The 14,120-nt window shown below is 41.6% G+C and overlaps 1 protein-coding gene across 1 annotated transcript in view; it reads right to left on the reverse strand.

Annotated features, from left to right (window-relative positions):
- The window catches only part of LOC102273763 (solute carrier family 22 member 4), a 43,033-nt gene that overhangs the window by 5,091 nt on the left and 23,822 nt on the right, over positions 1-14,120 (reverse strand). The window contains exons 4-8 of the mRNA XM_005888368.3: positions 13,057-13,228; positions 8,839-8,965; positions 4,772-4,872; positions 2,260-2,474; positions 1,048-1,230 (exon numbers count right to left, since the gene is read on the reverse strand). Of these exons, the coding sequence (XP_005888430.1) occupies positions 1,048-1,230; positions 2,260-2,474; positions 4,772-4,872; positions 8,839-8,965; positions 13,057-13,228 (798 nt within the window). The remainder of the gene's footprint in view (positions 1-1,047; positions 1,231-2,259; positions 2,475-4,771; positions 4,873-8,838; positions 8,966-13,056; positions 13,229-14,120) is intronic.

Here is a 14,120-nt window from a genome sequence, read left to right on the forward strand (position 1 = left end):
CTCATGAAAGCCCTTCTGATGAATAAATATGATCACATAAAAGCTAAAGTTCCTGCACTGCAAAAAAAGTCATGAAGTCAAAAGGGAAATGATAAACTAGGAAAAAATATTTACAATATATATATAGAGGGCTAATTTTTTCAATTACAAAAAGCTCCCCCCTCAAAATATAAAGTTGAATAAACCATTAGAAAGATGGGAAAAGACATGGACAGTCAGATATCTTAAAAATAAATAGAATGTCAATAAATACATGAAAAAATGTTCAACCTCATTCATAGTTGAAAAAGAAATGAAAGCAACAATGATATCCATTTTTCACACAACAGATTATCAATGATTAAAAAATTGGATGATTCCCATTGTTGGTGAGGATGTGGAGAAACAGACACTCTCATATATTGATAGTTGGATTGTAAACTGGTATAGTATTCAGAAGTCAATTTGGCAATATCTATGAAATTTTTAAATTGCTCCAGCAATCCATTGATCCATATATACAAAGGCTGTGGGGGTGTAGGGGAATGTTCACTGTAATGTTATTTGCAATAACAAAAACTTGGAAATGGTCTAAATATTCATCCATGAACCTAGTTAAATAAATTATGTGTACACATATATTAGAAGTCTATGTACTAACTAAATAGAAGATAAAAGAACTACATATATACCAATTAGACCACATGAGCATGGTATGAAAGTATAGGGAAGATGAAAGGCAGAGATGAAAACTATATATATACCAATCAGGAAAGATATTCTGATACAATGTTAAGTTTAAAAAAAGTCATGAAACAATATTTATGATATAATTTTGTGTATTTAAAAATGTGTGTGTGTGTTGTACAAAACGAAATGTCTGGAGGGCTACTCACCAAAGGTTAGTGTTAGTTCCTCTGAGAGCTGTGATTTGAGGAACTGAGAGAGTACAGGTGACCTTGTACAGGAGTCTAGCACTTGCTGTGCTGTTTGCATTTTTCACAACAGAAAGTCTATTACTTATAGATATATTAAAAAAAAAGGATAGACTGATAAGATGCATCTCACCTAGGTAAACAAAGTAGGGAGCGATGATGCTGCCCACTCTGGAGGCCATGGAGGCGACCCCCACTGCCATGTTCCTGACCAGGGTTGGGTAGAGTTCTGCAGTGAAGACATACAGCATGGCAAAGGCAGACGTGATCCCAAACTTTCCCAACATGGCCAGACCAATGGACAAGAAGTTGTAACCTGGAGAAGACACCCAGTGTAAACAGAGGTACTTGTAGAAACAATACTTTCTTAACAGTTGCTTGTTTTGTCCCTATTGCTTGTATAGGAATGTTTTATGTTTCATATATAAATATTTTCTAATATAAAGATATTCCCCAAATTACACTTCTTCTTCAAAGGCTTACTAATTGGACGTAGAAAAAGATGGAGAGTGAAGGGTGCTTTGAGCTTCGCTCTTCTGTCATTCTAGATCATTTATGCATTCCGTGACCTTATCTACACTTTAATTACAACAGTTTCATAGTCAATTGTTAGCTTGTTAATGCAGTTAAGTTTAATCTTTGAACAGAAGAACCAATCCTTTTATCCTACTTATTATTCTTGAGATATATACTTCTATATATAATACTATATATCAATAATCTGTTGACTTAATGTTGTAACAATATGAGAAACTTGGACATAAGAGGAAAAGAGAAGCATGTATCTTTTCATGTGCTTTCTAACTACTTAAAGATTACAGACGATAAAAATCACTGAATTTATACTGGAACTGGCATGTACTACCAACTCTTAACACTTGTATATATACATCAATCAGAGAGAAGGTTTGAAAGTACCAAGAAATTAGCACTCAGGTTTATGCCTCAAAGGTTTGAGGGATTAGGTGAAAGCTTCTATGAAGGGGATGCACTGGGAGCGTTACTCTTCTTCTGGTGGTGATTTCTGTCTCCGATACTAACCCTTCTGTTTGAAGGGACTAATTTTGAACAAAGGAAATCACAGAGTTAGCTATCTCTTGTGTAACTGACTTATGAATGGTTTATTATGTAAAAGCTACATAAATAGGGAAGTGACTAATAATTAGGGCTTCCCTCAGTGTTCTTGCCTGGAGAATCCCAGAGACGGGGGAGCCTGATGGGCTGCTGTCTATGGGGTCGCACAGAGTCAGACACGACTGAACGACTAAGCACACACGACTAATAACTAGCCTGGTCGAGGTGTGGATCTTTCCTGGTAAGTTGCTAATACTGGATAGCTTCTTACCTGCAGGTACCAACTGAATTAAGAGAAGCACACTTCCTCCAAAGAACAGTACTCCAGCTATGACATAACGTCTGGGTAGGGTTCGAAGTAGCAGCCAGGCTGCAATGTAAGCTGGAACTTCAATCAAAGCAGAGAAGAAACAGTTCAGGTAGGGATCTCCATGTAAATTAGGAGTGTTGAGAGACAGAGCAAAGTAACCCACTGAGGTCAACATCCTGGAAATCGAAAGACAGAAACGACAAAAGGATGGCTTGAGTCACCTTACAATTTCACGATGGATAGGAAGTTGTCCATATCTTGGTACCTTACAAGTAGTGACTAGCCACATAGGGTTATTTAAAAGTAAAAAGTAAAGTTAAGTAAAACTTAAAATTTCATCCCTCACTTTGGCACTAGCCACACTTCAATTCCTTAGTAGCCACATGGAGCTAGTGGCTACTATAATGGACAACAGAGATGTGAAATGTTTTTATCATTGCAGAAAGTGGACAGCACTAAGTCTAAATATACAAATATTCAACAATTACCTATCCTAAGCTAGCTAATTTCAGGTTTCAGTAGAATAGCTTGTACAACACATTCTCATCCCCTTAGAGATATTATTTGAAGAAAGACTGTCACATCAGTGAACATAAAATCCATATTTCATTCTCCTCCCCTCCCCCCAAAAAGAAAAAGATACATAGGTAATACTGTGGGATCCACTTACAGTAAATTCCAATTGACTTAGTAAAACTCACTTTAGGGGAAAAAAATGAGTCTCATAATGCTTCAGGGTATCACAGAATGCACATTGCATATCCCGCCATTATAGTTAACTTCCACATAAAAGCTTTTCTGTGGAAAAAACACTAAGTTATATATAACACTATGCAGACTCCTCTGTGGAGAAACTTGCTTATTATCAACATGACTGAAAAGCAGAGAACATCTGAAAAATATTTTCAGGAACACTGTTGGATCTTTTTTACACATACTGTACTAGGTTGGAGGAGAAGGCAATGGCACCCCACTCCAGTACTCTTGCCTGGAAAATCCCATGGACGGAGGAGCCTGGTGGGCTGTAGTCCATGGGGTCGCAAAGAGTCGGACACAACTGAGCGACTTCCTTTTCACTTTTCACTTTCATGCACTGGAGAAGGAAATGGCAACCCACTCCAGTGTTCTTGCCTGGAGAATCCCAGGGAAGGGGGAGCCTGGTGGGCTGCCGTCTATGGGGTCGCACAGAGTCGGACAAGACTGAAACGACTTAGCAGCAGCTACTAGGTTGGATAGCACAAGGGCTAATTCAAAACAAAACAAAAAATGAAACTTTATTCCTCTAGGATCTTAGTGATTTTCACATTTGATAATAAGAGCAGCATGAATAAAACTAACGACTACTTTATTGTTAGCCCAGGAGTGCCCCTTCTCAAGATTCATTTGCATCAGTGATACCTGCTGACATTTAAGAACTAAGTAGGTCCATTGTGCGGAAAGCCACGTGACCAGGACATACTTGCTTAATTCAGGGGCATAAACTCTGTTATTGATGACTTCTAATTTAATACAAGGCGGCTCTAAAATTAGACTAGCTGCAGCGTGAGCCTGGTAGTTCTGATTACCATCGTTTTTTGTGCTGCCATCATGGAGTAGGCATGTTCTTTCCTTTCTGTCTTCTTCCTAATTTCTTGGCAGATATATTATTAAATCTTGCCTACAAAGTCAGTTCATTATTTATGTGTCTTAAAAATCACTCAGTGAATTGCTATTCACAAGAATAATAAGCTTGTCAAAACTCCAAGTCAGGCAGTGGGGACTCAGCATATTCTAAGCTCACTGATTAATTGCCTGTACAACTTCTGGAAGCAGGAGGTGAGTTAGCATCTCAGCTTCGGGCATCCAGGATATCATTAGTTTTAATCCCAGTAACTTTAGGAGGGGCAGGGGACCCTTTCCATGTGGGTCAAAGTTCTCTTTGACATTTTTTTCAGTATCCAGTTCCATAAATTAAGTTGAAAGTGCAAGTCGCTCAGTTGTGTCCAACTCTTTGCCACCCCATGGACTATACAGTTTATGGAATTCTCCAGGGCAGAATACTTGAATGGGTAGCCTTTCCCTTCTCCAGGGGATATTCCCAACCCAGGGATCAAACCCAGGTCTCCCGCATTGCAGGTGGATTCTTTACCAGCTGAGCCACAAGGGAAGTCCAAGAATACTGGAGTGGGTAGCTTATCCCTTCTCCAGGGGATCTTCCCAATCCAGGACTTGAACCTGCGTCTCCTCCATTGCAGGCCGAGAGCAATGCAGTTTTACCAACTGAGCTGTCAGGGAAGCCCTTAAATTAAGTTAAGGGCTTTCCAAATAACTTAGATTCTAAACTTTTAATTTTGTCTCAGGAGGACCCAGGCCTTGACCCTGTCCCTTGAATACAATATTGTAAAGGTAAATAAAATAAAATAAAAAAAAAAAAAGAAAATCAGCTCTATATTTACATGCTATATGTCACATTTCCAGATCTGTTATTACTTACCATAGCAGCAAAGACATAATAGTTATTGTAGCAATGTTCCGAGTCCTAAACAGGTCCAAAATGAAAACTTTCTGCTGCTTCAGGGGGAGTTGCTCCTGTTGCTAAAGTAATGTACACAACTATGAGATTAAGAAATGATGAGGAAGTATCTTTGGCTACGATAGTATATTCTTATGCATGTAACTCACTTCACTTTGAATATGCTTAGAAGTCTGGAATTTGCTATATAGTCCATGGAATTCTCCAGGCCAGGATACTGAAGTGGGTAGCCATTCCCTTCTCCAGGGCATCTTCCCAATGCAGGGATAGAACCCAGGTCTCCCTCATTGCAGGCAGACGCTTTACCCTCTGAGCCACCAGGGAAGCCCTTGCATACAATAAAGGCATCTAAATAAAGGATGCTTATTCTAACATTTAAAAATGTTTGTGGCCCATTTTAGACAGAAACCTTTAAAATATAAAAATTGGCTTCACTATCTCTTTATGTAAAGCCTGACTGCTAACATAGATTTGCCTTGACTCATGGGCATCACCATGGGTGACCTTAATCACACTGAACCTTAGGGCCTTTTGAGTGGCTAGGGCCATATAGCCCCAAACTACCTTGAGGTTCATATCTGCTTTTTATACTTTTCCTGTTTTTGTCTCAGTGTCAGAACACACTTGGGTTAACTAGGGGACCTTGAAAATGTTACTATTTATCCTCTGTGAGCCTCAGTTTATCTCTCTGTAAAATGAGTCTAATAATTAAGCATTGAGAAGTTTAAGTGAGGTCATATATATAAATCTTAACATAGTATTTGAACCATTGTTAACACCCCATACATTTTAACTCTTATTTTAATTATTGCACCATTGAGGAAAACACGTAAGCTGTCAATGGTTGGTGGTATTCTTACTACTGTTAATGGGCTTCCTTCCTTTACTTTTAATTTACTGAAGTTAACTTTTCATGTGTTAGGAATCTAGATAATCAAGCTTATTAGAATTGAAACTATACTATTTACATTAGCCAAGACAACAACCCAAGTGACAATCATCAACAAATGATTGGCTCAAGATACTATGGTATATACACAATGGAATGTTGGTCGTAAGAAAGAATGAAATATTGCCATTTGCAACAGGAGAATATTTCACTTAGTGAAGTAAGTCAGAGGGAGAAAGACAAATATTATAAGTCATTTATATATGTAATACAAATGCAAATGAATCTATATAAAAAACAGAAATAGATTCACAGACATAGAAAACAAACATGGTTATCAAAGGGAAGAGGAAGGAGGGTCGGAGGGATAAACTAGATGTATGGGATTAACAGATACAAACCACTATACATAAAATAGATAAGCAACAGGGATTATTTACTATACAGCATAGGGAAATACATTCAATATCTTTTCATAACCTATAATGGAAAATAATCTGAAAGAATAACTGAATCACTTTCTTGTACACCTGAAACTAATACAATATTATAAATCAACTATACTTCAATTAAAAAAAAGGAATTGAAACTAAAAAAGCTACAAGGCTCTGAGGTGGAGAATCTCTTCAGGATAAAGTTAAACTCCGTGACTCTGTGCGTGTATTCAGTAAGAGGCCAAGGAAAGAATTTCCACAATGAAGGAAGGAAGAGTGCCAGACCTGCCCTTGTAGCTGCTTCCCAAATATTAGCATCTTTCTTTTCGAGAACAATCAGGCACCTCCTTATGCAACTCACAGTCATGTTACCTTTCTGCTTCTGCACTATCTGGAGTGAAAACCTCCAGAACATGCCCCTGGCAGTATTACCCAATTATCACAAGGAAGAAAGTCCCTGCGTAAACTGCTGGGACTAGCAGTCCTTCTGAAAGTTTTATGGGCATGGGACCAAGCACAGACAGGACCTGGGGATCAGGCCTATGCTGACAATTGGCACTTCCACAGGGTCCTTGTGAAAATGCAGATTTCCAGGTCCCACCTTGGGTTTGCTTAGTCTGAATCTTTCCTAGGACTCAAGGGCCTGGTAATCTGTAATTTTTAACAGCTCTTTGGGTGGTGGTGATAAGCAGCCAGATTTGGAAACCTCAGGACAAGAACATTTCCGTATCCAGCGCTTATCTCTGGCTTGTACGGAGCCGCCGAAATGCCTTTGGATCAGGCACCACGAGAAGGCTGAAGGTGCTTCAGAAAGGAAGCCACAGAAGCCCAAGATTGTTTGAAGATGGTATGACATGGTTTTTCTTCCTGTCCAAGTTAATGCCACTGCCCTTAACATGAGGCACCAGAGTGAGACGTTTATCTGTGTAATCCTGGGCAAATAATTTAACTTTTAAACTAAGAAGAACTGTGCCTCAGTTAGCCCTCCTGTGAAAAGGCCTATAATAATATGTACTAGCAATGACTGGCATGAGCATCAGATGAGCTGAACAATGTGCCTGGCATCTGGTGGGCTCTTTATTACCATTCTGAGCAGTTTGCATTTGTTGGCACAGGGCCCTATATATCCTCCTTCAGAGGACCCTACCTGGGAGGTGAATAGGGAGAGATGACTTGGCCTCAGGAAAGCACAAGCTCCCTTTTCCTCCTCGGGTTTGTTCAGCTGAGGTTCAATATGCCTCATGGCAGGAAGAAAGCATGTGTTTTGACATTGGACTTTGTTCTCATTTGTCTATATAACTATGTATCTCTGAAATGTTTTATGATTGCTTTCATCCACATAAACTTTATCTCTACTACTAGACTCTAAGGTCCTCAAAACAGAAGTCAGACCATTTATCCATTAAACATCAAAAAAAAAAAAAAAAAAACAAACATTCAGCACAGCCCTGAGATCCAGAAGTGTTAGACACTCCCAATGTTATTTTTGCATCCAGTTAAATTGACCAAGGCTGGGAACGGAATTCTTGATCCGAAGAGCAAAGGATTAAGACATATTTTTCTTGGCAGCTCTCTGAAAGCTTGGGTTCATGGCCACTGTAATTAAACCTCCAGCCATCACCAAGGTATCTGCTTCTGTAAAAGGTTCCAAAGGCCAAGAAGGATAGAGTACTGGCACACTCGTCACCATCCAAAGTCCTGGGGTGGCCAGGGGCACAGATGTGAGCGTGGAGGCAAGCATACAGACTAAGAAGTATATAGTCTTCTTGGGGTGTCCTGAGCAGTCCCTGACCCTTCTGGCCATGAATGCCCTTGCCCTATCATTTAAGCGTCCTCACTGGTTTGGACCAGCCCTGAATCACTTTGCTGTCTTTGCTGGCTCACCCTGTTTGCTCCTTGGGGACTTCCTTCCTCACCTCATCACTTATCTTCCATCTAATTCTCTTAACACTCTGGGTTATATTCTATGCTCCTCATGTGTCTAATTTTTCTTGTTTTCTCTGGGAGTTGGCACGAGGTATGGCCAAGGACACGGTGAGTCCTTACTGACTGTCAGGAAGTGAGTATGCCTCCACTACATTTTTGCTTTTTCCCATGGCCTCCTTCCTGCAGGTGTGAATCCACCAGCCTATGCTCTCAGGCCTTAGGGTCCTAGACACGATATAGCAAGACTAAAGACAGGTACAGCTTCCCCAGCAGACTTTGGTAAGGTTCAGAATACAGTGGGGAACCCATGGGTGGAATATCTCTCAAACACATTTTTTTCCCACTTAATATAGATATTAAAAAATCACCAGTATGTAGCTGCATCCGTGGTACAGAGCAAGAACTAATATTTAATCTACACTTGCTGTATGCTCCCTGGAGAAAGGAATGGCTACCCACTCCAGTATTCTTGCCTAGAGAATTCCATGGACAGAGGAGCCTGGTGGGCTGCAGTCCGTGGGGTTGCAAAAAGTCGGACATGACTGAGCAACTAACACTTTCACTGCTATTTGCTAAGCAATTTATATATATTATTATATTTAATTGGTCCACAGCCCTTTGAGATGGGTTTTATCTCAGAACTTCATCATCATTTTGTCTCTAAGGTCTTGAACAGTGCCTGGTACATAGTAGGCACTCAAAAATCTATTGAATCAAATTAAATTCCATAATCAAGAATGCACAGCTGATCTCAAGAGAAAACATTTGCAAATCCTTACCTCCACAGGATCAAAAACTACCACTGGGGCAGTTACGTTGTTTATTTTTGCAGCTTTTTGGATAATATCTTCAGCTTCTTTAAATCTTCTCTGGGATATCAGCCATCGGGGAGATTCAGGAATAAACCTAAAATTCATTTTGGATGTTTCATAATTTTTCACAGTAGCAAGTTTTGATGCTATCAACTGTTAAGTTGCCCCCAAATGATTTTTATTTTGTAAAATTCTAGTTTGTCTTTTTAAAGAACATCAGGAGGGAGGCTTCATAAGAACTCAGTTATTTGTAGGAATAAGTAAAAGTACCTTCACATTTGAAAGTTCTGATCAAATCATAAGACCAATCGTTAGTTGTACTTGAAGCCAGGGCCCGCCTACAAGGAGTAACATTAACTATGGGCATGTTGAAACCAGGGCAGCTGGAGAATACCACCCAAAACTTCATAGCCAGCATGGCTCATTACAGAAACAGAGTCTAGTGTCTTTTCAGTGTGTCCATCCCTAGGGGAATTCCTGGTGCCCCAGCTGGTGATGCTCACAAGTTTCCTGGGTAAAAGAAGGCACCTGTGTTCCTCGGGCTTTTCCTTAGGCAGTCAGAGGAGGAGGCGAGTGCATTGACACACCTCTGTGGGATGTCCCATGGCTTTCAACAGATTCTCAGCTCAGTGAGTACCCAAATCAGTTGTAGGGAGATAGCCAATGTGGTGTTTTTATTTTTTATTGTCTAGAAACATTTAAAATTTTTTTATTTTATATTGGAATATAGTTGATTAACAATGTGTTAGTTAGAAACTGACTTTTTATTATACAATCTACCCACATTTTTAACTGATGCTCAGACATGGCTGACTTCTATTCTTTCCTAATTTTTCTATTTTTATTTATTTTTTATCATTCTTTCCTAATCTTTATTTCTCAGAATTGCTTAGCCATTCTTTTGCTGGCTCTTGTTTTCCTTATCTATTTGTCAGTATTAAGCTGTCCTAGAAAATAAATTACATGTACAGATATACTCTTCCTATAATTAACAGGCCCCTGCAAAGCCTCAACAGGAATTATCTCAGAGCAAAACACAACATATCAAATAGCTAACCCCCACCTTCCGTCCCCAGCCTACCACAAGCACATGAGTTGAAAAATGAACCCACTTTGCATTTTTTGGAATATACACTTGGTTGGTCCCTGTAGCAACTGTGATGATGTTAGGCCACTGGCCCTTGGTAATTAGAGCTGTCCTGTCCCAGGGAACTTTCTCTGGTGCTGTGTATCTGTGCTGTTCAATGCAGCAGCCACTAACCAAATGTGGTTATTGAGTTGGTGTGACTAGAGTGACTGAAGAATCCAATTTTATATTTACTTGTGGCCCCTGGTGGTTCATATGGTAAAGAATCTTCCTGCAATGTGGAAGACCCACGTCTGATCCCCTGGAGAAGGGACTGGCAACCCACTCCAGTATTCTTGCCTGGAGAATTCCATGGACAGAGAAGCCTGGCAGGCTATAGTCCATGGAGTGGCAAAGAGTCGGACATGACTGAGAGACTAACACTTGCACTTTCTTAATTTTAATATGTCATTGCAGGTGGCTAGAGGCAACTATATTAATGAAGAACTATACAGCTTGGGCACTTCTACTTCTGAGAGGTATCTTTCCCCAACCAAGTTGTTCTTAGACATACCCTACCTTTCTTAACTATCAGCTCTGAGGGCCATCACTGGCCTCAAGTTCCAAATGCTTAGTCAGCTAGATATTGCAAAACTTCCCCCACGTTGCACCTAGGGGCTCCTCCCCCACCTACAACACTCCATTCATACTTGTGGTCACTTACTGCCAAGCCTTTTAAAGGAAACTGGGGACATTAAAAAGTCCCCAAACCACCTGCTCCAATTTTCAGCCCACTGTACTTAGGGTTGCTGCCATCTTAACTTGTGAATTGCCATGGTTTTTTGGTGCATAAATAATCAAGTCTAGCTCATCATTTCAAGTTAGTGGAGGGCCAAATAAGGTTTACATTACAGCCTCTCTGTAGAAATTGAACAGGGGAAGAGTGTTGCTGGAGAGTCTATATCACATACTGAATAGGCAACAGAGGTCTCAGTAGCCTGAAGCCGTCGCCACATCATCCCAGCCCACCCCGACGGACGGGCACTGCTTCAGGAAATCCCACCCTCAAGGACGAAATGTTCAAAAGAGAGCTATTTTGTTTTTATTTTTATAGAAAACTGATAAGACTGTTAAACTTTCAGGACAAGCACTCAGCTTATTTGTCCTGGCCCCGGGCTGTGCTCTGTCTGGGGCAGTCCTGTCCTGGGTACAATGTGCCCACAGCCAGGAGCACCCATGGAGCAGCCCATGGGCAACATAGAAACAACTCTCCTCAGGGCAAGAGTAAGGCAGCTCCTTGTGGGATGGACCTTCTGTGCTAGAAACCCAAGAGGCTGACCTGTCAGAGTTGTTCCTTGCTGTGGTATTTGGTTCCGAGGCAAAGATCCAAGCCCCGCAAATTAAAATCCGTACTAATCTCTTACAGTCAGGGCCCTTCTATTTTTGTTCTCTCTCTCTGATAGAATCATATAGTACTACAGTTGACTATAACATATTTTGAAAGTACTAGTCTCTTATGCTGAAATGACAACTAGAACCAATGAACACAGATTACCAAAATCATTCAACTGAAGAGGCAGTAAGTAACCTCTGAATAATCTTGGCTTGTGACTTGAGAGACTGTCTGGTCACCAGCACCTTTTACAATAAATTCAGTTAGCAGGGCGTGTTGTGGAGAGAGGGTGTGATGCTGATGTGATGTGATGATGATGGTGATGATGGTGATTCTCATTCAAGAAAGTTGCCCTACTCTCAGACTGGGTCAGGAAATCAGAATAGTATCTAACACGCTGTTTCTCAAATTCTAGGGAAATAAGAAAAAAAAAGTGCTTTCTTTTTCCCATGCACACTCATGCCAAGGATTTGCATTGGTAAATCATAGCAGCCTTAGAGATCATAAAAGGACAGTAGTTTGGAGTGGTCTAACCACAGCTACCAGGTCTAACAAGGCCAAGAAGTACTACTGTCAGCCTCTATGGCTGCCTAACAGTTGCAGCAAGATGAAGGTCCTTCTGGGAAACTTCCTAAGGCACACTTCCTAAGTATGTCCATAGGACAGGGCAACCATGAGGGCTAGTCTAACCTGTGAGCCCCCACACATGATCAAAAATACTTTCATTGTTTGTAAGCAGAGAGAGGTCAAGCAATTCAGTAAAACCAGTCACTGCTGGGAGATTTGATTTTGATATCATGAAACTAAATCAAGACTAATCAATGAGAGAGAGGGAGAGAGAGAGTACCGAACTCAGTAATGGGAAAAATCCCCTTTGCTCTTGTTTAAATATGGAAAAACCAAAGAAATGAGAAGTCTCCCCTAAATAAAACATATGGCTGGGACCTTATTCCATTATTGTCATTCTGTTCTCTCACATAAAGTCTCCCCCATAGCCGTACTCAGTAAAATTGGGGTCAGCATCTCAACACTTTGTTATTCCCACATTAACGTGTCAAAATTTGGTTGAAGGGTTGTGGGAGGAGTGAAGAGAATATTTTCTCTAACAATTAATTAAACAGATGTGATTTTCTAGCTCTTCAAGACAAAGCAGATAAACAGTCACATCTTAGATGCTACTCATTACATGATAGGGAAGCTTGAGGAAGTTACATTAGTTGAAGCCATAAGGAGAAAGAGATTTCCTACAGAAAAGTGTCAGAAAGGCAGGGCTGCTGCTGCTGCTGCTAAGTCGCTTCAGTCGTGTCTGACTCTGTGCGACCCCATAGACGGCAGCCCACCAGGCTCCCTCGTCCCTGGGATTCTCCAGGCAAGAACACTGGAGTGGGTTGCCATTTCCTTCTCCAGTGAAGAGCAGAGGGGCAGAGCTAAAAATAACAAAACCCAACAGTACCATATCCACAAACAACAGCAACCACCCACTAACAGAGAAGAGTTGGGAGAGCCAAAGGGGGACTGGGTTTCCTGAGAATGGTGCTTTGTGGGATGGTGGGGAATCAAACCCCAGCACACATGCCTACCCCCAACAAGGGAAACGGTCTCTGGGCTTTGAGGCCTCAGCCTACTCCAGTGAGATCAGCAGGCCCATGCCAAGGTCAGCACCATACTCTGGGCTCCAGGTTGCTGGCCCGCAGTAGGGGGCTGTCTGAGACAGAGCCACACTCACCACCACAGCGGGACACACAGCACGCCCGGCACCGTCAGCGCCAGCAGCAGCATCCGCCAGTCTCTGATGAAGTAAGCAAACAGTGGCAGCAGCATGTAGCCAATTGCAAAAAATGTGCACACTCCTAACGTAGAGAATATAATACGAACTGACTTGCCAAGAATTTCTGTTCCTGTTCAAAACAAGGGAGGAGTATTAGCATTTTAACTCACTTTAATATTTGCTTTTTTGCATCATTACCTGGCAGTTAGAGTTAAAACATAACCACTTAGAAGAGGAAGGAGTTATTTACCTCCTGGCCCAGAGCAGGAGTGGTCAGTGTGGAGGAAGGTGGGACATGACCCAAGACTTACCACTTCATAGAAGGATGAGTTTTCATGAGATTTTAAAGGAGTTGTAGATTTTTTTTTAAAATGTCTCCTCATGTCATGAATATCATGCTCAGCCCTAAGAGGTAACCTCTTCTGAGAATGCCACATTTCCAAAATAAAAGCCCCAGGGTGAGGAGCAATGAGGGTGTCCTAGGAGGCGTGGGAGCTCTCCTGAGGGTGTGTGGCTCATGCGGCATTCAGCCTCTCCCACCATTCACCACTGTAAAGAAGCAGATATGGGTCTCTCGGAAACAGCGGAGAGTTCAGTTACTGAGCTGTGTTAGGACACCCTTAGCTACCCTTGAGCCCTGAGAAATGATAAAGAGGATCCAGCTAGCTCTGGAGGTCCACAGAGCAGGGCCTCAGTGCCCAGGGCTGAATTCCACTGAGGCCACACTGTGCCCAGGGATCAGCCCCAGGCAGACACAGTCTTTATAGCCCAATGAAAGACAAGAAGAAGTTGCTCTTTTGGCCTGGCAGGCGGCAGCCCTGGAGCTAGCCGCACATGGAGGGAACTCACAGAGCTTTCCCAGAACACCACAAAACCACCAGATGCTTGGCATCTGGCCCTGTTTTGGGAAAGGCTCCTGCTCTGCTCAGCGCCACAGTGGATGGCTCAGCCCCAGCTCTTCAAGAGATGTTGCTTGCTTCTTGGAGTGTGCTTGATTTGAGACAAGGAGTCTGAGAACAGGC

This window comes from Bos mutus, chromosome 7, assembly GCF_027580195.1.
Source record: "Bos mutus isolate GX-2022 chromosome 7, NWIPB_WYAK_1.1, whole genome shotgun sequence".
NCBI lineage: Eukaryota > Metazoa > Chordata > Mammalia > Artiodactyla > Bovidae > Bos > Bos mutus.